Source organism: Marmota flaviventris, chromosome 17 (genome assembly GCF_047511675.1).
Source record: "Marmota flaviventris isolate mMarFla1 chromosome 17, mMarFla1.hap1, whole genome shotgun sequence".
In the NCBI taxonomy this organism is placed as follows: Eukaryota; Metazoa; Chordata; class Mammalia; order Rodentia; family Sciuridae; genus Marmota; species Marmota flaviventris.
In genome coordinates, this window is record NC_092514.1 from 71,217,778 (window position 1) to 71,241,156 (window position 23,379).

General features: G+C 54.7%; 1 protein-coding gene across 1 annotated transcript; it reads right to left on the reverse strand.

Annotated features, from left to right (window-relative positions):
- Positions 1-464: 464 nt before the first annotated feature.
- On the reverse strand, positions 465-9,072 carry Cpsf4l (cleavage and polyadenylation specific factor 4 like). The gene is made up of 8 exons (XM_027946240.2): positions 8,970-9,072; positions 8,560-8,610; positions 6,771-6,923; positions 4,203-4,298; positions 3,493-3,586; positions 3,011-3,050; positions 1,499-1,597; positions 465-560 (listed from the first exon to the last, which is right to left on the reverse strand). Exons 1-8 carry the CDS (start codon positions 9,070-9,072, stop codon positions 465-467), a joined length of 732 nt encoding a protein of 243 aa, XP_027802041.2.
- Between the last annotated feature and the right edge of the window lie 14,307 nt (positions 9,073-23,379).

The window sequence follows — 23,379 nt, forward strand, 5'->3', positions numbered from 1 at the left end:
CCTGCCTGGAGCCCCCACATAAGGCACAGAATGCATTCCCCTTAAAGGAAGCTGCACAGGGGAACTGGGGCTGGGGCTCAGTGGCAGAGCGCTTGCATAGCTGTGTGAGACTTGGGTTCAATAAACAAAGGTATTGTGTCCATCTACAACTTAAAAAAAATAAGCCGCACGGGGAAGCAGCTCTCATGCCAAAGAACCATTGGGTTTAATCACGTGTACAGCAGCCTCAAGGCTATTTGCGGGTGCCTTGTGCACAGAACCTGGGGGCTCGGGAGCAGAGTCATGCTCAGGGGAGCTCTAGATTCCACTTGCACATACTCAGTCCTGCCATGGTGCTTTATCTGCTCGTTCACAGGATGGAAAGACACACACCCACGTAGGGCAGGCTGGCTCGGCCCCAAGGCTGGGGCTGGCCTCACCCCAAAAGTGATGAGCTGCATCCCACCACGTGCTCATGAGTGCCTTCACCGGATCTGCCGTTCCCCAGGCCTCGGGTTCTTCAGAGCCTCTAGTGGCCAAGTCTCACCGCATCCCACGGCAGCGTGGCCTGTTTTCCGACACTAGAAAAAGAAAAAGTGAATTGCATGACATCTGGAAAATTCATCTCTCAAGAGAAAAACCCTAAATTGCCCAGGGAACCATAGGAGATGGCTGCTTTCTGAAGAATAAATTCTGCTCATGAATAAAGCTTATCTCATTCCAGGGCTAAAAGACAAAGTCAAGGCCAGCTTCGCACCCACAGAGAATGGGGCTCTGGACTTCGAAAGGCCCATAAAGTCAAGTGTACAAGGAAGCCAGGGTTCTTCCTCTCCTGCCTGTCATTTGGCGTAACTTTGTAGAACACAGCTCAGGACAATTTAGAAGCTGTTCCAAAAAAATAGGATTTTTTTTTTCCTGCCTGATAAGTTGGCAAAAAAGAAAACCAACTTGCTGTGTTTCCTTCTATACCAAACTCTATCCCTGACCTACAAATCTTAAGGAAATCAGTGTGTGTAAATAACAAAGAGAATGAGTGGGTGAATAGACAGCAAACTATAAATGATGTTCAGCTTAGCCTTTTATTTATTTATTTATTTTGGTAGTGGGAATTGAACCCAGGGGTGCTAACAGTGAGCTGTACCCCCAGCCCATTTTATTTTTAATTTTGACAGGGTCTCCCTAAGTTGCCAAGGCTGGCCTCCCAACTTGTGAGCCTCTTACCTGAGCTTCCCATGTTGCTGGGATCACAGGTGTTTGCCACCATACCTGGCACAAATTGGCCTTTAAAACAAATAGTCGTGTCTGATGGGAGATGCAGCTAGGATGAAGTTGTCGAAACTCCACATCATAACATGGTTTACCGATTCCTCGCCCCCCATTCTCTTGATTCACATTCTAAGCCCCAATATGGCTTTATGTCTGTCGCAGACAAGGAGTCTCATTCTCCAGCTAACTGGCCATCCCCTCCTGGCCCTCAGCAAAACAGAGCTTCAGCCCCGCGTGTCCACTCCTCACTCACCTGTAGCACAGGCCCTGCTTTTGAGCCCGGAGTTGGTGAAGGGGGCTTGTGGGCTTCCACACCAGAATCAGGAGGAGCTGAGTCCCGTGGCCTGACAAGCTGCAGAGAGAGTGAGGTCACTAGGAGACACCTACTGCAGAGACCCCGTGTGCAGACAGCTACTACACGCAGGCCAGGGTGCTGGCATTTGATATCAAACCAGGTCTCCAAATGCCTTTATTTGCACTTTTAAGTGCAGAAAGCATGCCTTTGATAAGTTAGAAATTGTACTTCCCCAGTGTTACAATTCCCCAGAGTTGTCACAGACTGTCCTGTTTCCTGTCAGGAGTCTTGCTCAGAACTGGCAGGAAGCTGCCTTCCCATACAGCTCAGAAACTGCCTCCAGTTGCACCTGCTTGTTAAACTTAGGTGGCAGTCCAACATTCAGCCACCTAAACCAGGGGTCAGCAAACTTCCAATAGACCAAATAGTAAACTTTCAGACCCCCAGCCCATCAGGTCTCTGCTGCAACCACTTCCCACTGTAAGCCCCAGAACAGCCAGAGGGCACACGGAAACATTTCTGCCTTAGGCTGTTACCTGCTGCTATAACAGAACACCTGAGAATCGATAACTTATTTAGCCCACAGTTCTAGAGGCTGGAAGTTCAAGATCGGGTGGCCAGGTCTGCTTGGCCTTTGGAGAGGGCCTTGTGCTGTTCCACACATGGCAGGAAAGTAGAAGGACAAGCAGGCGTGCTGGAGAGGAAGCCAGACTCACTTTGAAACAAAGTGCTTTCCCATAACTAATCCAACCCTGAGAACAGGAACTCCCTCCTGGGAGACGGCATTAAGCCATTCTGTCCCCACCTCCCCTGGTTCAAGTAACTGCCAGCCCCGCCTCCCACACTGCCTCATGCAGAAATGAGACTTCCTCCTCTTTGCTGGGGACCCCCAGAGTCAAACCCTAGGAGACGGTGTGTGAGTGTGGAAGCGCTCACAGGCACTAAATGATCATTTTCACACATCACAAAATATTCTTTTGTTTTTTCCCCAACCTTCTTTAAAAACACTCCCAGCTGTGGAACAAGCAGCAGCAGCTGGCTGGCAGGGGCCACAGGCTGGAGCTGGCCGACCCTTGACAGGGTGTGTGCCCTCACTTGGAATCAATATGGAGACTATGTCCCTAGACACCAGGCACGTTCCTGAATCAGGGATGGCCTTGATTCAGAAAACTGACTCTGGGCCCCAAGTCCTGAGCCAGGCCCCATTTTCTGTAACAAAAAGCCCCCTTGAGTTATCCAGCTAAGGAAGAGGAAAGCCCAGGCTGTGGTGTACCCAACACAGGGGATCTAGAGGTCGGCAGGTTCTGGGAGAAGCCACCCCATGGAGGTGCCCCTCATACATGACCACACGTGCCTTCCACAGGATTGGGTCCCGTCGATCACAGGAGGGAGTGAGGGTCCCTTGAAACAGGGCAGCACTGGGGAGCAGAGTGAGGGGGAGACACAGGCACCCTGCCTGCCCACACTCACCTTCGTGTAACTCGGGTTGAATTCGAGGTTCATCTTGGGGCTGGAGGAAGTGGAGAGAGGGAGAGATGACAGTCTTGCTCTAACCTCCCATCTGCTCTCATCTCATCACATTCCCTGCACCAGCCTGCTGCAGATTCTATCTCAGGGCTCCCTAGGGAAGGGTCCCTCACCCTGGCCAGGGAGCAAGGGAGAGAACTGCAGAGCCTGGGGGAATGGGCAATAAATGTTGTACTCATTCCTAGAACAGTGTAGCGAGGTCTACCTCAGTCCCCAGCCAAGAGCACACATTAGCAAGGTGTGCAGGAGTGCATCAGCCACCGAGACCTCCAGGGTTGGGTGGCAATGCCAAGAAAACCCAGCAAGTAGACACTTGCCAGGCGTCTAATCTTCCGGTGCCAGCCAGCGGAGGAACCGAGGGTCTAGACCCAGAAAGCCAGGCCTGCACTCTGGGGGGTGGTTAGTAATCAAGAGATCTTACGTACTGGGTAAATTGGCACTTGGGTCCTTCAGGGCAGAAGCCAATGAAATAGTTGAGACACATTATCCGGGGGACATGGCGGTATTTACACCGGGGACCTGCTGGGCAAAGAGAAACCAGCCAGAAAGATCTGCTTTAGCCAGAGGGGAGAGACACACAAAACAGCTCCCAGGCAAGGGTATGTGCAGTTCTAGACTCCTCCACTTGATCAGGATGCATAAATTTGGTTCTTTCTGTTCTGCCCCGAAGCACTCAGTTCCAGCCATCCTGAGATGGGGCACAGGAACCACAGTGTGGGTTGGGGCAGGTGTCAGCTGGCAAGTCCTGAAATAGGGTGGGAAGTGTTGCTGTGACTTCTAGGATTACATGGATGTGGGTCATACTTTTCAGCTGAGGGCTGGGATGTGGACCAGTGGTGTGAGAAGAACACACAGAGTCTTTCTGTGCCAGGCTTTCCATGGCTAAACTGCTTTGTACAAAGTCTCGCAGCCAATAATGTGCTGCAGGTAGGATTGAACCCCAGTCAGCCTTCCCCGAGAAGCCTGTGGCTGCACTTCACAGCGGGTCCCTCCCCTGGAGCACAAGCTGGGGGATAGCTACTGGGGGGCCTTCTGCTGAGATTTCATCAGTGCTGTCTCATGGGCAGTCGGGCCCCTGCCCTGTGGAGAGCCCAACCCAGACCCCATCCCGTGTCCCTGTCCCTCAAGGCCTCACCATCCCTGCAGAAGCCTTGGTCATACCAAGGGCAGTCCTGGGACTTGGAAGCTGGCTTCATGTGGAGGAAGGTGCACTCCTTGTTGTGGCAGTCACCTGAAAATTCCAGCACTCCTGGTGGACAAGCAGGCTCGTCCTCCTGGTCTCCCACCTCGCCAGCCACACTGACCTTGGCCCTCACATAAGCCTGCTGGCCTTTATATACTGGTCAGCAGCAGCTGTTTGAAGACAAGTTATTTCTAATCCTAATCCTTCCTGCAGTCTAAGAAGAGTGGATCCTACAAGGTCTGCTTAGCAGGATGGGTGTGAATACACACATCCAGAGGGATGAGCAGGGCCGGGGTCCAGAGGAGCCCGGGACCGAAGGCACTTAGGAAATAGCGGGGAGGGAGAAAGAGTTGATGCGGGGTAAGTGGCAGGAGACCCGAGAAGAACTTTGGGTGGAGAAATTGCCCTCTCTTCACCTTCACCAAGGAACCTATGCTGCCTCCAGAGCCAGGGGCAGCTCCTTGGGGTGGAAATGCCAAGAGCCAGAGCCGAGTGCTGCTTCCACCAAGCCTGTGGGCAGATTGGACCAGGTCTCTCCTTTAATTTGTCTCCTCAAAGCCACCAGCCCTGAGGCACTGTAAAAGTCCAGGAGTCACTGTAAAAGCCCTCTGAGGCTTTGCTCAGGAAGGAAGATCTGTGGAGGAAGATTCAACCCATTCTCACCTCCTTCCAAGTATGTATGTGTAAATGCTCCCAATGTACCACTGCGGGGTGGGGGGACACTGCAACCCAGTGCTTTTCAGAGCTGAAGGGAACTTCATTCACAGTGTCTATTCCAATTTTCAGACGGCTCCAAAGAGATCCGTTTTACACAGTGGGCGAAGCAAGATTTCACCTAGAAACGAGAGTGCCCCTGAATCTGGAGAGTTTTAGACTCCGGCTCTCTCATTTCACAAAGGTGGACACCAGTGCTCACAGAGGGCCAAAGCATGTCTATTTTCACCCAGGTTCTTCACAGTGAGGAGGGGCTTATTTGCCCATGGTCAGTGCACATCACCAGGTAGAGTGCTGATCCTGGGCTTCAACCTTCTAAGGACATGGAGTGACCTCACCCCCAAGTCTGGCCAACATTTGCTAGAAGGAAACAAAAGGGTTTGGGGGATGGTGTGGTCTTTCATGACGCTGCATCCTGAGCATGGCCAGCAGGTGGCAGCAGCAGCGCAGTCTCCATTTGGCTTCTCAGAATACACCTGGGTCACTTGTCCCAGGAGTTTGGGAAGACCTGGGATATCCTAGACTCTCACGCTCCCTTAGCAGTATTTTTAAAAATCTTTATATCCAAGAATAATGATAATTACTTTGATACAATATTAGAGATATTCATTTACTCTAAGAACAAAACCATAGATTACTTACAGCAGTCATGAGTTTAAATGTCTCTTCCCTATAATTAGTTATTGATGGGCAGAAAGGGACTGGGTCCTATTCCTGTTTCCATGCACAGTACAGTGTCTAATCCCCAAGTGAAATCTACCGTGGATTATTGAGAGAATGCATAAGTGACATTTTAAAATGATAAAGCCTTAGGCAATGACCAGGGGCACCCAGACTCCCAGATAAATTCCTGTCTTTCCAGAATGATATGCAGGCAGTCCTTGGGAACTGGGTGGCCCTCACCTTCTGGGAGTGGAATACTGGCCTGGGAGGAGCCTTACCATCAGCCTGCAGGGAATGGCTACGCACATAAGTGGCCTGAAGCTGGCCCTGAGCCTCCTAAACGAGGGGGGCGCAACACAGCTCTCTCTGCTGGCCGCTCTGTTTGGAACACAGTTTGAAACCCACTGAATTAGATCATCCTAAAGGATGATCTTCCTGCTCAGGAAAGTACTGAGCTACGGTGCTGCTGGGAAGGGCAGGCTCTGAAGCAGGCTGGTGGAGGGGGCTGCGGTTTCCCCCTAAAGAGCCCTTCGATGACCAAAGAAGGACTGAGGCCAGGAGGAAGGTGAGATGCCGGAGCAGGCCTGACCACACAAGATAATTTCAGGGCTCAGACTTCCGAACCTCAGGCTTTATGTTTACGGTTGCCTTTTATTTCCGACACGTCATGCTAGTTTTCCATTTATGGATGTAACACAAAGGTTTTTTGTTTTGTTTTGTTTCTCTTCTAAAGTAAGAGCTGGAAGTCACAAGCTGGTTGAGAGAGGGCGACGGTGCGGTGCCTGTGGGTGTGGTAAGCACCGTGACTGTGCCTCTGCTTGGGGAGTCCTGGTCGGGGATGGCTCCCTAGAGACTTACTCCCAGTCAGCCTGGGTGTGCATTAGCCAGGCAGGACTGGGGAGGGAAATAATGCCGCTGTCCCCTTGGGTGGGGACAGGTGAGGGCAGGCAAGGGCAGGGTGGCAGGCTGCAGTTGTCTGAGGCTGTGGGGAAGCAGACGCACCTGGGGCTCAGACAGCCCTGGCTGGTCTCCTGGGACACACCTGGCCCCTGTGGGTGCCCTGCCCCCCAACCTACTTCCTTCCCACTCACCCCACCCCCATCACCCTCCAGGGTGGGGGGCTGAGCCAGGCCAAGGCATTACCGAACTTGGAGTAGAAGTAGCACCTGGGCATCCTGGTGACGTCGTACTGGTGCAGGAACCTGCAGTGGTCGCCCTTCTTGCAGAGCCCGCGCAGCCAGTGCTTGCACACCACCATCTTCTCACCCTGCTCATGCCGGAAGGGGCAGAGCTTCCCTGCAGACACCAGTGTGCCACTTCGAGGCTCCCACCTGCCCGCAGCTGGCCCGCCTCAGCCTCCGAGGCATTCCCTAAGGGGTGCGGGGCTTGTCCCTAGCTGCCCTCCTGCATCCCACCTGGACCCTGGGAGGGACTAGAACAGCGCCAAGGTGCCACGCCACGCAGGGCAAGCTGTCTGAGCAAGGCAGTTCCCACTTCACACCTCTGCCTGGCACACTTCCCTGCGGCAAACCTCAGGAAGCCCCAGGCCTGGGACAGCTGCTTCCCTCGCACCCCAACATGAACCCCTCTCCTTCTACCAGAGAATAGCCCTGGAGGCCCACACCCAGCCCGCCCTGGCACATAGCAAGTCCTCATTGAGGGCCTACTGAACTCACGTCTCTGAAAAACGCATTCAGCTTCCTGATTCTGGAAAAATGTGGCCATTTAAGAGCCAACTTTGGAAATGTTACATCTATTTCCTCATCTTCCTCCCAAGGTGGCATCTCCCAGGCAGAAAGACACCCTGGTTCCTAACCCTCTAAGAAGGGCCAGCCTCATGCGTGGCCAACTCTGAAGGAATCTTGGGGACAGGAAAGGTGTTCTCTTCAAGTCCCCTTTCCTCCACCCCTGGCCATTGACATGCTTGGTCTGACAGTCCACAGTAATCACTTTATTTCTTGGAGAGAGGGTGTCACTGCCAGCCACTGGTCACTCAGTCCTTGGTGGACCCACAGAGGCCTGGGTGACCAGTGAGCCCATTTCCCTTCTCGACCCACACTGTCCAGGGCCACAAACAAGGCAGGTGAGCAAATATGGCTTTGGGGCCTCCCTGCCTGGGCCCCTCCAGCCTCCCAGCTTCCTAGGACAGAATCACAGGGATCCCCTAAACAGGTCCAATTCATGAAGAATTTCTTGGCCTAGATCAATAGGCAGACTCCAGGAAGCCTGGGAACCCTTAAAACTGGAGGCAAGATTTGGGGGCAACTGCTTGTTTCTATGGGAAGAGCTTCAGAGTGGCCCATGAACCAGAAGAGGAGTCAGGAGCCCCCGTGGGCAAGTCAGGCCTCCCCAGAAGGCTGCGTTTGGGGGAGGGGCTAAGGAAGTGGGCACGGCTTGATCCACAGGCTGGGTGGGACAGAAGTGGTGGCTGATTTTTGTAGCGTTTCAAAGATGGTGGCCAGAGCTACCAGAAGTCATCAGGTGTAGTTGGGGCACTTGACCAGTTTCTACACTGACTAGAAGGAGAGAACAAGGAGGCCTGAGCCTCCTGGACACCCAGGCAGAAGCCCAGGAACACCCACACAGGCAGGAAGAAGGGAGAGCCCTTCCAGGCAGCCCTGGACACCCTGACACAAATGCAGGAGCCCCGCAGGCTGCTCGGTTTACCCACGCACTTGTGGCTGGCCTACTATAAGACCAAATTCTGGGCCTGGGAATGTAGCGCAGTTGGTAGTGTGCACAAGGCCCTGGGTTCAATCCCCAGCACCAAAAGAAAAAAAAAAAAAAAAAAAGACCAAATTCTGCCCTCTCCCAGTTTCTCCACCCCATGGGGCACAGTGGACTTCCTACCCCACCAGGCAGAGCCCCCACCAAGCCCAGTGTGGCCCCGCTCGCCCCCGCTCCTGCCCAACCCAGACCTGCCCCAGCTCACCTTTCCCACAGAGCCCTTTAGCGAAGAAGACGCACATGGCTGAGGCCGACTCTGGGGGGAAGGGAGAGGAGAAGACAGCTTACCTGCAGCTGTGGGCGTGGGGACCTTCACCCTCTCCGCCACCGAGGGCCACCTAAACGGCCCCTAGGCTCGAGCCTGTGAGCCCTCAAGTTTCAGCCCTTTGGAAGCCTCCAGACCAGCCTCCAAGCCTCAACTTAAACCCCCAGCTCTGAAACAGGAGATGGAGGGGCCTCAGACCAGCCTGAAAGACTGGGAGGCCAGGGCCCTCCTGTGGAGTCACCTCTCCGCCTCTCTCAATCTGGAAAACGGGTTACCCAGAGCCAGAGCTAAGGGGCCCCGCCGTGAGGGAGCTGAGCAGAGTCCTGCAGAGAGGGGCTGCCCTCACTCACTGTCCATGCCCTGGAAAGGCAGGAGCCCAGTGCCTCTCTGCAGCTCCACATCCTGCTCGAAGGCGAAGGTGAGGCGCTCCAACCCGGCAATGACCTCCTCCATCTTCTGTCTCCTGCTGGGCCTGCTGCAGGTTGCGAGGGCCCTACAGGTGGACCCTATATAGCTCATCAGCCCTTAAGGGGCCAGGGCCTGGTGCGCCCCCCACTCCAAGGATGCCGGTTGGCAGCTAACTGCCAGTGATCTCTAGCCGGGTGGTACAGGAGGGGGACCCGGCTGCCTCAGCCCTCCCACCCCTGCAGGTGCAGTGGCCCCAGGGCCCTATACTGTGTCCCTTAGTCTCACTTCCCACTCAGGTGGGAAGGGATCAGCAAAGACCCGCACCTGCTTATCTCTGCATGTCATCCAATGCACACAGCATTTGCAGACACCACAAACCTGGGCTGACACCGTGCACATGAAGACACAAAAGTGGGCAGCAAGAGAGTTGCCCAAGCCAACCGCAGCGGAGGTGTTCTGATTCAGAGCGTGGAGCCAGAGGGCACGGGCCCCACAGGGTGCCAGTCACCCCTCCCTCTGGGACTCCTGATGCCCCTTTTCTATCCTGAGTGACAAGCCCTAAGTGAATTCTCCATGGGAGAGGGAGAAAGGAACGTAGGCCAGGGGATCGGAAACAGTTGGATGAATAGGGCTTTGTTTACCCGGCACTCTGCAGGCTGGGCTGGAGGGTGGAACCAACCCAAGGCCAGGGCCGCCTCCCCGCCAGGATTCCACGGCCCCCACAGGGCCTCCCACCCCTGAGAAAGTGCTTTGTAAACGAAATCCCTATGCAAATGTTGTTTTATTATTATTATTACACACACCCCTGCCCGCAGGGCTGGGGACATCAGAAAACGCTTTCAAAGGAGCATTTGAGGCTCTAATTAGACAGGCTTCCCCTCCCCCTGCTACAGCCCTGCATGGGCCTGGCCTCTCCTAGAACTACCCTTTCCAGAGCCACACTGGCCTTGGATGCCCATGGACCAGAAGCCCAGTGGGAGAGGTGGGCACGCCCAGCAGGCTGGCGCTGTGAGACAGGAACCAGCCTGCCGCTCCCTCCCGAGGCTGTCGCACCTAGTTTGTTGTTCCTGTGAACACTGCAGGAGAGAGGGACACCTGGAGCCCAGGTGGGCTGGGAGGGGTGGGACGTGATCCCAGGGTTTCCATGCGCTGGGGCCACCCTGGACGACAGCGGGTGAGAGGTTGAGGGTAGGGATGAGAGGGCCCAGGATGGAAGCCTTTGCTTTTCTTGGCCTCATTCTGTGCGTTGATGGGACCTGAGAGGACATTTACCTGTCAACATGAGCCCACGAGAGGCTCGCAGCAGCCTGGCAGGACAGGCAGTTCAGGGGAGGCCAAGGGCACACGGAATGACAGCTCGAATCCAGGTCTCCTGACGAGGCCTTCCACCCGCATCCCTGCGCATCTCTGTCCTGGAGGGAGGTGTGTCCAGCCTCAGGTGGCTCAGTCCAGCGTGGACACAACAAGGAGCCACACAATCAGACAACGGGGCGGAAAGCGGCCTCAGCAGAGGGAGGAGGGGGCGGCAGCCAGGGCCTCAGCGGGTCTGGGAGGTTGGTGTGGAGGCTCCATCCAGCCCACCGAGGCTCTGACAAGAAGGGGGCACAGAGCTCTGAGAACACACCCAACAGACCAAGGGAAAGGCTGGCGGCCAGGCAGTATGGCACGCCTGTCATCTCAGCTGCTTGGGAAGCTGAGGCAGGAGGATTGCATATCTGAGGCCATCCTGGAAAACTTGGTTAGACCATGTCTCAAAATAAAAAGGACTGGGGGCTGGTCGTGGCTCCGTGGTGGAGCACTTACGTAGCACGTGTGAGGCCCTGGGTTCGATTCTCAGCACCGCACCTAAATAAATAAAGGTCCAACAACAACTAATATTAAAAAAAAAAAAAAAAAAAAAGCAGGGGAGATACTATGGAATAATACTGACCAAATTATATTCTGTGTGTGTACACGTGTGAACACATAACAGTGAATCCCACTATTATGTATAATTATAAAGCACCAATAAAAATGAAAAGATTAGATCATAAAACTTATAACAAATAAAATATAATACAAAGTAAAATAAAGAGTAAAAAGAGAAATCAACATCTGAGCCCTGGAGGTATGGTTCGAGGTGATTTCTGATACTCTGGCCTGAAAGCGGTCGGTCTTAGTTGGGGATGAGCAGGAACCAGAGCCCCAGCTTTCCTCCTTCCCCTGGGCTCCCTGCACCCCGTGTCCTGGCCAGCAGAAGGCACGGGGTGGATCCCACATAGCTGGGTTCGCTCTCCCAGTGATTCTTCTTTAACTGGGCACAAGAATGAGGGTAGCTTGTGTTCACGGAGTTTGCCTTCTGGCTGGGTGCAGTAGCACACGCTTACAATCCCAGCTACTAAGGAGGCTGAGGCAGAAGGATCACAAGTTGGAGGCCAGCCTTGGCAACTTAGATCCGATCTCAAAATTAAAGAAAAAATACACAAACAACAAGGTCTGTGGATGTAGCTCAGTCGTAAAGCACCCCTGAGTTCAGTCCCCAGCACAATCAATCAATCAATCAAATCCCTTCTGTAGTGAATTGAACTGTTTGCCCCCCCCAAACATCTCAATCCTAAGTAGCCCCTGGTTCCTGTGAAGGGGATCTTGTCTAGAGGGTCCTCGCAGGTGCCATTGAGTTAAGCTTCTCCAAACGAGATCATCCTGGAACAGGGCGAGCTCTAAACTGGGTAACGGGCGACATGTGAGAGAGAGAGGGACACTTGAGACACCAGTACTGAAGAGACACTGATTGGGCTGCGTGAAGACAGGGGAGACTGGGGCCGTCCACCCGCCCCAGAGAGCCAAGGCTTTCCTGGCGCCACCCCACGTGCTGGAGAGACAGGAACAGGGTCGGAGGCTCCTTCAGAGGGAGCCAGCCCTGCGGCACCTGTTGTTCTTTTCTTGTGGCACCTTGATTTGGGAGTTTGGGCCTCCAGAGTGTGAGAGAAATACATCTCTGGGCTTGGTTTCCTTTGAGGTCCGGGGGATTGAACCCAGCGGTGGTTTACCACTGAGCTAGCTTCTCGGCCCTTTTTATTATTATTCTATTTTTCTCAGACAGAGTCTTGCTAAGTTATCAAGTCTGGCCTCAAACTTGCCATCCTCCTGCCTCTCAGCCTCCCAATTAGCTGGGGCTAGAGGCGTACCCCACTGCATGCAGCCTAAAATTTTGTTGTTTTAAGCCATCCAGTTTGGGGTCGTTTGTTACAGCAGCCACAGGAAATTAACACAACTTCCTACTTGGAAATTTAATTTCAGGAGACCTCACCCCATCCACAGTTGAACAAATAGACACTGGAGGACTTGGGTGACAGAGATATATCACTGAGACGGGGGGGGGGGGGGTACTGCCCTGTCCCCTTAGACTATTTCACAGCTACTGAGATGGCTGAGCACCCCACTGTGCACAAACAGGAAGTGATCCTCAGGCCAGAGGGTTCCCAGTGATGCCCTTGAGGAGGGGCCAGGTGCCCAGGCCTGGGGATGTCCCCTCTGGAGCTCCCCCATCCAGCTTCTGTGCCCTGCAGCTTAGGCTGAGTGCTTACATTGTCATTTATTAATTAATTCATGGGTGCAGAGTGGACACCCAAATCACTGCACAAACACTGGCATTAATTTTTAATCACTGTCATTATAAGTCTCTCATTTAGCGCTGGCTGCAAATTCCCTGAATCATCAGCACGCTGTTCCTTTCCCTTTATGAATGCACCGCCCTGGAAAGCAGGGGGCTGGGGCCGGGAGCTGTGGAATTCTCTAGCTACAGGGCCTGGCGGGTCAGTGTGCCCCACACCCCCACCCCTGGCCTTGAATCCATCACAGCTGGTGCCTTGGGGGGCACATGGGCCTCACCCTCCTCCCCTTGATCCTGTGCACCTGCCTTGATCCCCACGCAAACACCCCAAGTGCTGGGGAGGAGCAGACTGGCAGGGGGCAGTCACAGCTCATCTGGCTCAGCCACCAGCCTGTAACCTTGGGCCAGGCATTTGATGGCCTCTCAGATTCCACATCAGTAAAATGGAACCAATAGGTGCCACCCACTTGGGGGGTCTGAGGATAGGCACCCCTGGGGGCCTGGCCCAGGACAGTGGTGTTATCAGAGTTGTCCTTGAGATCTGGGACTTGTCTGCTGTCCTCCCCTGCCCAGGCCCAGATAAGAGGACGCATGTGCCTGATGCTCCAGGACCCAGGTGCCCCCCTCCCAGGTCCAAGGCACCACGCTTCTTCAAGGTCATTATTCCTGAGGGTCCCTGATGAAAGGTGCTGTGGAGGCTGGGGTCCCCTGTCCAGTTGCAGTTGGAGGGGCTGCAGCGAGCTTCAGCCAGGAGGGTCTGGCAGCTGGAGAGACCTAGAGATGGAGGTCAGCAGGAGCCTCCGGTGACCACAGCTGCTGCTGCTCCACTCAGGAACAATGGCCCAGTGTGCCCTGCTCTCTCCACTATTCTTTGTGCCCCAAAGATGCCACTTGGCAGGGACAGCTGTTGAGCTCACAATAGCCACTTGAAGTACAGGGCAGGGTGGCCCAGGGGCCTGAGTGTCGGAGTCAGTCAGATCTGGGACCTGTACCCAGCTTCCAAAGACCCAAGCTCAGGTCTGGGTGACCCCAAGCCACGCCCCTCTCAGCTCCCACGCTGCAGCCTGGGGAAGGGCCCTGCTCCCCTGGGCAGGTGAGGCAAGATCCCTGGGGCCCAGGGCAGTGATCCAGCTTCTGCCGGCCTCTGAGTGAGACTGCACATTTTGGACTAAGAATCAAGGAGATGGGACATTTAAGGCTCAGGGATTCTGCCCTGGCCTGAAAGGGAGACCTCACAGCTTTCTTCCTGTACTTCTCAGTGTGGGCTTTGTTTGTTTGTTTGTTTTAGGAGGGTGTTCTGGGGATTGAATCCAGGGGTGCTTTACCACTGAGCCCCTACCCCCAGCCCTTTTTATTTTTTTATCTTAAAACAGGGTCTTGCTAATTATGCTGAGGGCCTCACTAAGTTTCAGAGGCTGGCCTCAAACTAGAGATCCTCCTGCCTCAGCCTCCAGAACCACTGGGATGACCAGTGTGCACCACCATACCTGGCTCAGTGTTTTTGTTTTTTTTTTAAGAGAGAGTGAGGGGGGGGGGAGAGAGAGAGAAAATTTTAATATTTTATGTTTAGTTTTCGGCAGACACAACATCTTTGTCTGTATGTGGTGCTGAGGATCGAACCCGGGCCACAAGCATGCCAGGCGAGCGCGCTACCGCTTGAGCCACATCCCCAGCCCTCAGTGTGGTTTTAAGATCACCCTCCCCTCCTCCATTCTGTGTCCAGGGTCTCTCCAGGCTGAGCAAACTGGTCAAAGCTCCTTGGACTCAGATGGAAAACTCCCCAGGCCCCAGCTTCACCCACGGTCCCCCGCCCCCTGCTTTGCAGAGAAGGAGCCCTATGACCACAGTTTGGGAAGGCAGCAGGCCTAAGTGTCCCCAAACCTGCGTTGGCAGCCGTGACAGACGGGGCCAGCTCAGGTTACACTCTGATCTCTTCCTATGTGGCCACAGCCCCTCCTTCAGGCTCTCCTGAGCTGGCTTCTGGCCCACTGACCCTGTGGGGAGCTCCCCACCCATCACTCACTCACTCACTCCCGCACTTAAGAAGACCTTTCAACTTCTACTCACTCCAAAGATCCAGAATGAGCAAGACCGTCCATTGCCTAGGAGAGTGTGGTCAGCAGAATCCCAACCCCAGAAGCTGTGAATATGTCACCACATGTGGCAAAGGGAACTTCACAGAGGCAACTCACTTAAGGACTTGCCATGGACAGCGTATCCTGGATTATCTTGGTAGCCCAACATCATCACTGGGGGCCTTCAAGAGGGCGGTAGGGAGGCCGGAGGGAGAGGAGGGGGCGGGGCAGAGGTCAGTTGTTTTGTGTTTGTGGATGGCCCCCAGGCCTGGCACCTGCGAGGCAAGCACTCCCCCTCTGCGCTACACCCCAGCCCCTAGAGAGAGGTGAAGGCTCTCCTCAGCTGGATTTGAAGACACCCCGAGCCAAGACGTGCAGGAGATTTCCAGAAGCTGGGGGGGCCTCCCCCAAAGACAGAGGTGGCCTTGCCCACAACTTGATTTTAGCCCAGAGAGTCACGTGGACCTTCTGACTTCAAGAACTGCCGTACCCTGTGTCATGTGGTGCCACTGCAGTCGTGGTCATTTGTCCTAGCCGCAGTGAGGAGACCAGGCAGTGGACACTTGACCAACAAGGCACTGGTGGTTCAGTGGGGCCATGCGGGGACAGAGGCATTGGAGGGGCTGTCACAGGACCACTTAGCTCCCACGTGGGCATCCAGGGAAGGCTTTGGAGGAGACGGGACAAAGCCAGGGACAGGAAGAGCGACTTCAAGGGCTGAGCCCGGATTGCACTTGCTTGCATTTAGGAAGCCGAGGCTATGGTTTAGGCTGGATCTCCAGATGGGAAGGGCTGCAGCTTCAGGCCTTGGGGAGTCAGGAAGAGACCTACTTTGTGATGTTGGTAAATTTGCATCTGAGAGAGAGCCCTAGGCCTGCAGAGTCCTGGGGTTGCTCTCCAGAGAACCCTCAAAAGAAAGGCATCCAGCAGCCCCTTAGCCAGATTCTAGCAGCTGCCATGAAGTAGCCAGGGAAAGAAGATGTTCCCCCTCCCCTGGCCCCTGAGAGACCGTTCTGTCCTTTCTAAAACACACACACACACACAAAAACCAAACAAAAATGTAGAAGGTCTCCAGGTGCCGAGGTGTACACCTGTCGTCCTAGCGACTCGGGAGGCTGAGGCAGGAGGACAGCAAGTTCCAAACCAGTCTTAGCAAATTTCCCAGGCCCTGAGCAACTAAAATGTTCAGGGATGTGTCTAGTGGTAAAGCACCCAAATCCCCAGTACCTAAATAAATAAATAATAACAGAGAAGGAAAGAAAACCTAGAAGGTCAAGCAGACCATGATCATGAACGAAGTCCTAACCCAGCAGCTGGGCTCACGTTCCCCCTGTGGGTGGATAACCTCATCCTGGAGGAGGGTGTCCTATAAACAGGGATCCACTCTCTGGCTGTGACCAGGACAGTGACAGAATTGTCCTCCCAGGCCTGGCCTGGCGAGCCTGGCTCGGTGGACTGTGAGTCCAAGGTCACACGTTGGATCTGCCTTTGGGTCAATGGGGTCTGGAAGAAAAACTCCATTTTCATCCCCGGACTGCCCTCCAGCCTGCATCTGTGGATAATTCTCGGGTCACAAGGCAGACAGAGCCCAGATGGAAAAACGCCCGAGGCCTGACTGTTGACAGGGAGTCAATTGTGCCCATTTAGTTCACAAAGCCCAGGGATGTGGGCGGCAGGAGCCAGTGGCAGAGGGTGGCCCCCTTCTCCCAACCTGGATAAACCACCCTGACCCTGGACCTAGGTGCCGGAGGGAGACGCGGTGGACCCTGAGCCAGCCCGTCCTGACCTCCCCTCCAGCCAGGGCCTCTCACGCCTGTCCGGCCCTCAGTTCCTAGCTGGGCCTTGGGTTCCATCTCTTGGTCAACAGCTCCACATCCGGCTGCGTTTCCTCCAGCACCGTCAGCCGGGGCCGCTGTAACAGAACAGTCATCTGAAGAGCAGACATGGATTTCTCAGAATTCTGGGCAGTCTGACATCAAGGGCTGGCAGGCTCGTTCCCGGGGAGGCCTCTCCCCAGCCTGCAGTCCCCATTGTGACCTCATCTAAACTTAATCACCTCCAAAGGCCCCACCTCCTACCACCATCCCATTGAAGGTTCCGGCTTTGACTCAAAAGTTCAGGTCCTAACAGCTGAACGACTTGAAATGGCTCCTCCTGTATTTAATGTAATGTCCCCCAAAGGCGCATGTGTTAAAGACTTTGTCACCAGAGTGATGCTATTGGGAGGCAGGGGAGCCCTTAAAAGGAGGGGCCTAGTGGTAGGATTTAGGTCACTGGGGGATGTCCTTGAAGGGAAGAATGGGACCCAGGCCCCTCCCCTTCCTCTTTCTGTCTGTCTCTCTCCCTCTCTCTCAGTTCCTGGCCGTTGCTCCCTCCGTGGTCTGCTGCTTCACCACAGACTCAAAATCAATGGGGCCATAGCCATGGAGGGAAGCCTCCACTACTGTGAGCTAAAACAAACCTTTGCTCTTCTTAAGTTGATTACCTCAGGTATTTGTTAATAGTGACAGGAAGCTGACTAATACAGCTTCCCTACCTCTGAGACCAAATTCCAATTCCCCCAAAACCACTGCCCCCTCAGTCTTCCTCTCTAGGAATTTTCATGACACCCAGATGCTAAAGTGAAAAGCAGGTGTGTCCTTGACTTCCCAAGAGCTTGTCCTGAGCAATGCATTTGTAGGGTCACTGCAGGACCACTGGGTTCCAACATAGGCAAGGAGGGGGCGCTTCTGGAGGTGAGACCAAGCTGTGGACACCCTTTTGGTCGGGTTTTAACGCCTCTTCCTTGGGAGTCTCCAGGCCCCATCACCTTATCTGAGGTGAGACCCGGATTCTCCTCTGCCCCAGCACCTAGGGTGCCTTTTCTCCAGAGCCTTCAGCAGCTGAGGCCAAGCTTTGGCTCATCTTTGGCTTGTGGTATCTGTTCTCACCCTGCACCCCAAGCCGTTGAGGTTGGGCCCAGCTGGGTGCTTCTCCACCAGGCTGAGCAGCACAGGGCCAGGGCCTTCAGCACAGTTAGGGCCCCATCAGCACGTCCTAATTTCTTTTAAAACCAAGAGCCGGGCATGTTGGCACATGCTGTGAGCCCAGCAACTCCAGAGGCTGAGGCAGGAGGATCTCAAGTTTGAGGTCAGCCTAAGCAACTTAGCAAGACCCTGTCTTGGAAAAAAAAAAAAAAAAAAAGCTGGGGATGTGGCTCAGTGTCCCTGAGTTCAATTCCCAGTGTGTGTGGGGTGAGGAGGAATCCCAAGAGAATATATGTAACCAAAGTAATGTAGCATTTTAACCATTTTCATGGTGTAAGGAGCCCACCAAAGTCATAATGCCAACCTGGGATTACATCTCTCTTATCTATTGCATAACCCCAGCACCTTCCAGAGTGCTTGGCATATGGTAGGTGTTTGACACTTATTTGACAAATAAATGATCCAGCACTACAGATATTTTTTTGTTTTCAGAAAATACAACCTCCAGCTCTCTGCAGTCAGCTCTCATTTGCCTGAGAGCCAGGGAGGAGCCCTGGTTGTAAGAAACACTAATCCCAGCCACTCTGGAGGCTGAGGCAGGAGGATTACAAGCTCAAGGCTGGCTCTCAGGGGAATTTAGCAAGACCCTGTCTCAAAAAGTAAGGAAAGGGGCTGGGGATATAGCTCAGTCGGTAGAGTGCTTGCCTTGCACGCACAAGGCCCAGGGTTCCATCCCCAGCACCACCAGGAAAAAGTTAAAAGAAAAAAGAAAGGAAGGGACTGGGGGGTGTCGCTGGGGGTGTCCCCACTGTAAATAAATAACAAATAAACAAATCAATAAAAAAGTATGTGGGGTGGAATATGTGGGGTGGGGTGGATGTGGTTCAGTGGTAGAGACTTGGTTAGCATGTGCAGGACCGGGGCTCAATTCTCAGTATAGAAGGGGGCAGGCGAGGAGGAGGGAGAAAAAGGGAAGGGGAGGAAGTGCTATTGCTCAGGGCGGTCTTTCTGGTCAGCCAGGAGAGGACAGAGGGCAGGCCTTGGGCAGCTGCCTTCTCAATGCCTTCCTTCCGGGCTGGGATGTAGCTCAGTTGGTAGAGCGCTTGCCTTGCATGCACAAGACCCCGGGTTCAATCCCCAGCACCACATAAAAAGCACTTCAATGACTTCCTTCCTGTGATTTTAGGATGTGGAATTAGAAAGCTTGCCCTATGCAGCCGGGTTCCGTGGCACATGCTTGTAATCCCAGGGACTCAGGAGGCTGAGGCAGGAGGATTGTAAGTTCAAGCAATTTAGTGAGGTCCTACGCAACTTAGGGAGAACTTGTCTTAAAATAAAGAGGGTTGGGGATGTGGCTCAGGGGTAAAGCACCTCTGGGCTCAATCCCTGTACCCACCCCCCAAAAAAGAAGAAAGAAAGCTTTCCCTACGCAGCCAGTCCTCAAGTGTACCCACACAGTGGCCCTCTATTAGTGAGAAAAAGGTGCTGATTTTCTCAGTCATGCAGGTAATTTATAAGGTAAGGATATATCCTTTCCCTCACGGGACTCCACAAATCTTTTTCATGCTTTGAATAAAAAAATGTGACTTGGCCTAGCATGATGGCGTACACCTCTAATCCCAGCAAGTGGGGAGGCTGAAGCAAGAGGATCCCTAGTTTAAGGCCAGCCTCTACCACTACACCCCTGAGCTACATCCCCAGTCCACTTTTATTTTTTATTTTGAGATGGGGTCTCACTAAGTTTTCTACCCTGGCCTGAATTTTCAATCCTCCTGCTTCAGCCTCCAGAGTCACTGGGGTTACAGGCGTGGCATGGCACGGCGTGGCGCCTCTTTTCCAAGGATACTAATTCTATTCACAAGGGCTCCATAGTCATGACCTCAATGACCTCCAGAAGTCCCCACCTCCAGGGGGATGGTTAAGATGTTGACAATGTAAACATTCAGCCTGCTGCTCTGTATTATGAGACCACTGCTGAGACCATGGCCTGGAATGTGACCTTGGCCCTTCCAAGGCCCCACGGATTGCTTTTAGACCTTAGTGTTAGGAATCACCGATCTGCTTCTGGGTTCATCATGACCTTGTGAGTCTTGAAGCCGGCTAGTTTCCCTCTTTGCTTTGACCAACAGGAAGCTCAGAGCCCCTTGTGCAGCCTGCCTCTGAGAACTGTGGCGGCCCTCCCCTGGTGGGTTGCACTGATGGTTCCTGCCTTGTTCTTGCTCTCATCTATTTTTGTCCTATTGTAGTTGATTATCTCTGTAGACCGCCTCCAGAACTTTCTGGAACAAAACAGGGCACAGAAGGAAAATAAAATGCAGTCAATCCCTGTGGCCTTGGTAGATATTTTTCAACAAGCCAAGTGTCACTGGGGTTGGATTCCTGCTGGGAAGGCGGCCACCCTGGGCTCCTGAGGCCACTGCTGGGCGTCTCCCTTTGGAAGAACAAACCTCGCCTCGGGGTGGGGGCAACAGGTCCAAGGCCAAACCACTGACATCCATCTGCCTGGGAACGCTGCTCCCTCCTCCGAAACCTTCTCTCCCGACTCCCATCTGGCGGTTGGCCGGAAGCCACGGGCCTGCAGAAGACTGCAAAGGGGAAGGGGGAGGGAAGCCTTCCACTTTTATTCCTAACTTTCTTTCCTGCATCTCCAATGGGGCCTCAGGGCCCAGGAGTGAATTGTGCTCAGGTTAACAGCTCAGGTGAGGGGTGTGCCAGGGAGGGGGCCTGCCCACAGGTGGAAAGGCTGTCCTGCAAGGGTCCAGGCTCAGGGGCAGCCAAGGAGGGGCCGGGAGTGTGGCAAACACCTGAGACCGGCAGCTCCATCTTGCCCCGAGTCCTGGCATCTCCCAGCCGCCCCGCCGTGGGCCCCTGGGTCCATCCCCTCAGCTAGCCCTCCCCTGCCAGGCCAGAGCCAAAGATGCCAGCCATCTCCACCTTGGACGGCCCTGCCCTGGGGCCCAGGTTCTTCCCATCTCTAAACCAGGGGCAGGAGATGAAGAATTCCTCAGATATCTGCCATCCTGCATTCCTCTGGGAATGTGTCGCAGCCTTGGTGGAGAGGAGGGGTGGCTTGGGTAGGGTGACAATAGGGTCAAAGGTGAACACCGTGCGGGACAGCCTCGATGGTAGCTCTGGTCCTGCGTGACAGAGACGGAAGTGAACTTGGCAAGGGCAGGGCCAGCAGCCGGGAGGGAGGTGGGTGCTCCCCCGAGTGCTGGGCCTCTGTCCTGCGCGGCCCCACCAGGCACTGGCCCCACCTCGTCACTCCAGGTCCCAGAGGGGAGGTCGTCAGGCTGGGAGGACTAGTGATCCTGAGGAAGGGCACTGGAGCCCAGGCCTGGGCTGCGCCTGCTCACTCCATTGACTAGCCCCTGGGGTGCCCCAGTTCCTTCTCCTTGAGCGGCCCCACCTGTAAATCAGGGCTGACAGGAAGAGTGTGGACCTCACTGAGTTGTTAGGAGCTTTAAATGGGACCAGCACCTTGCACGCAGCAGTCGCGACTGTGAACACATACAGCCGCCCTCGCGCTCACAGAACCAAACAGGAGGTGCCCCATAGGAGCAGGGGGTGGGGATGGAGGAGGCGGGCCTGGGCAGGGCAGGCAGCTTCCTCAGTGGGCCAGCGGCTTTGGGTCCCTTCAGGTTTGGGGAAATGTTGGCTGAGAGCTGAATTAAAATCACTACATTGTCACCCAGAACTAGCTGCTGGTCCCTGCTTCGAGTTGTCCAGGAAGGAGGGCCCCCACGAACACCTTTAAGCTGAGACACGCTCTGTGTCTGCTATCTCGGGTGTGTCTCAGGACCAAGGGCATGGGGAGGGAAGAGGGAGGACCCCAAGCCCACCCACCCAGGGAACACTGGCTTGGTCTACAGAGTTCAACACCTGACCTCACTGCAGGAGAAGCTCCTGTCATAAACCGGGAACAGCCAGGGGTGGCAGCACCCACCTGTCATCCCAGCAACTCAGGATGAGGCAGGAAGATCCCAAGTTCAAGGTTGGCCTCTGCAACCGAGCAAGACCCTGTCTCAAAATGAAAAAGGGCTGGGGAGGTGGCTCTGTGGTTAAGCGCCCCTGGGTTCAATCCCTGATACAAGCAAACAAAAAACTGAAGACCACTGGACAGCACCTAATTCTGAAGGTGGAGGAACTGAAGCCGCTCAGAGAGGGAAAGTAACTGGCCCCGAGGCCACCTGGTGGAACTGGGCAAAACCACAGGTGGAGCTCTATGCGAGCAGCCTCCGGGTCTCCCCGCGGGTCCCTGGTGGTGGCTTCCCATCGTGGTCAATACAGATACTGGGCTGGGCCTGGCTGGCTTCTCCCAGACCCTTGAGAACCCTGGATTCTCCCACTGGTGTAATTATAATTCACCAACTTAAAAAATCCTGGGCCAGTCCCTGTGGGTGAGGTGGCTTTTCCCCTGGATTTACACTGTCCGGAGGGACAGCCCCACTCAAGGCCCTCGGCTGCACCTTCCTGGGCCTCATCTGAAGTGCCTCCCCCCAACACCATGTCTGAGCCGGGTCGCAGCCCCGTCACCTGGGCCGGGCTGTCCTTGTGTGCCCCAGCCCTACTCCCTGTCACTCTCCTTCCCTGGGGGCCACTGCACCCCGCACCGTCTGGCTCATAACTCCGCCTGGCCACATCCTTCATCAGCTCTAATGAGACTGTCTGGGTGGAGGGACCTGGGCGACACTTAATTATGCCTCTGACTGCTTCCCTGGGAGAGGAGGAGGTGCCCCGGGGAGAAGGGCAGGGCTTCTGCCAGAACTCAGCCACCCTGGGGTCCTGGGGGTTCCTGCGTTTCAGGACAGAAGCAGGGCCTGCCCAGGCCATGTTCCCTCCTCAGAGCAGCCCTGGCCGAGGAGAGCAAGGGGGTGAGGCATCCTGGGGGCAGTGGGCACCCAAGGCCGTGAAGCTTTGGCGGGGTGGTGAGGGGCAGGGGCTGTGGATCAATGATGTTGATTCCAACTCTGGTTAATCGGTGACGTTGGAGATGCAGCCGTGTGGCCTGTCAAAGCACATTTCTTCACCTGGGAAATGGTGACAGGAGAGATTCTACCTCCCCGAGCAGCAGGACTGAAGGGAGAGCATGCCACCCAGGGGGGTGGGGGTGGGGCTCTCCAGAAGGAAGGGGGAGGGGAGTTAAGTGGGAGGTCCTGGGAGACCCAGGAGAACATGGCCCCTCACTCCAACAAACAGCTCCTGTTACAGCGTCCGCACCAGCTTCGAAAGAGTGGGACAAGGAGGTGCATAGAGGCTCAGTGACCAAGGCCCCCAACTGGCCAACAGTACCAGGAGTACCAGGGTTCCGGAGCCCGGAGGGCTGCCAGGCAGGGGGCTCAGGAGGCCTGTCCTTCCAAGGGGCTCCCGTGTTTGCAGTGCCACAGGGGAGGGGACGGCCCCCAGGGTCTGAGGGAAGCTGCACAGGTAGCCCCAGAACTCCTGATAGTCCCCCCATCCTGAAATAAGCCCCCCAAAGAGCAGAGACAAACACACAGGCATGCTGGAGGGCTTTTTTTTTTTTTTTAATGTTTTCTTGCTGCTTTAACAATATCATGAAAAAGAAAATTCAGTTTAAAGTCTGGAGCTGACTGGATGGGGTTTAAGGACTGCGGTGGGCAGCCTACCCACTGCCATCTCGCCCATCTCGGGAGCTAAGCTACGGAAACAGGAGCACCCTGGGGCGCTGGGTCACACCAGGTTAGTGTCTCAGAGTCGG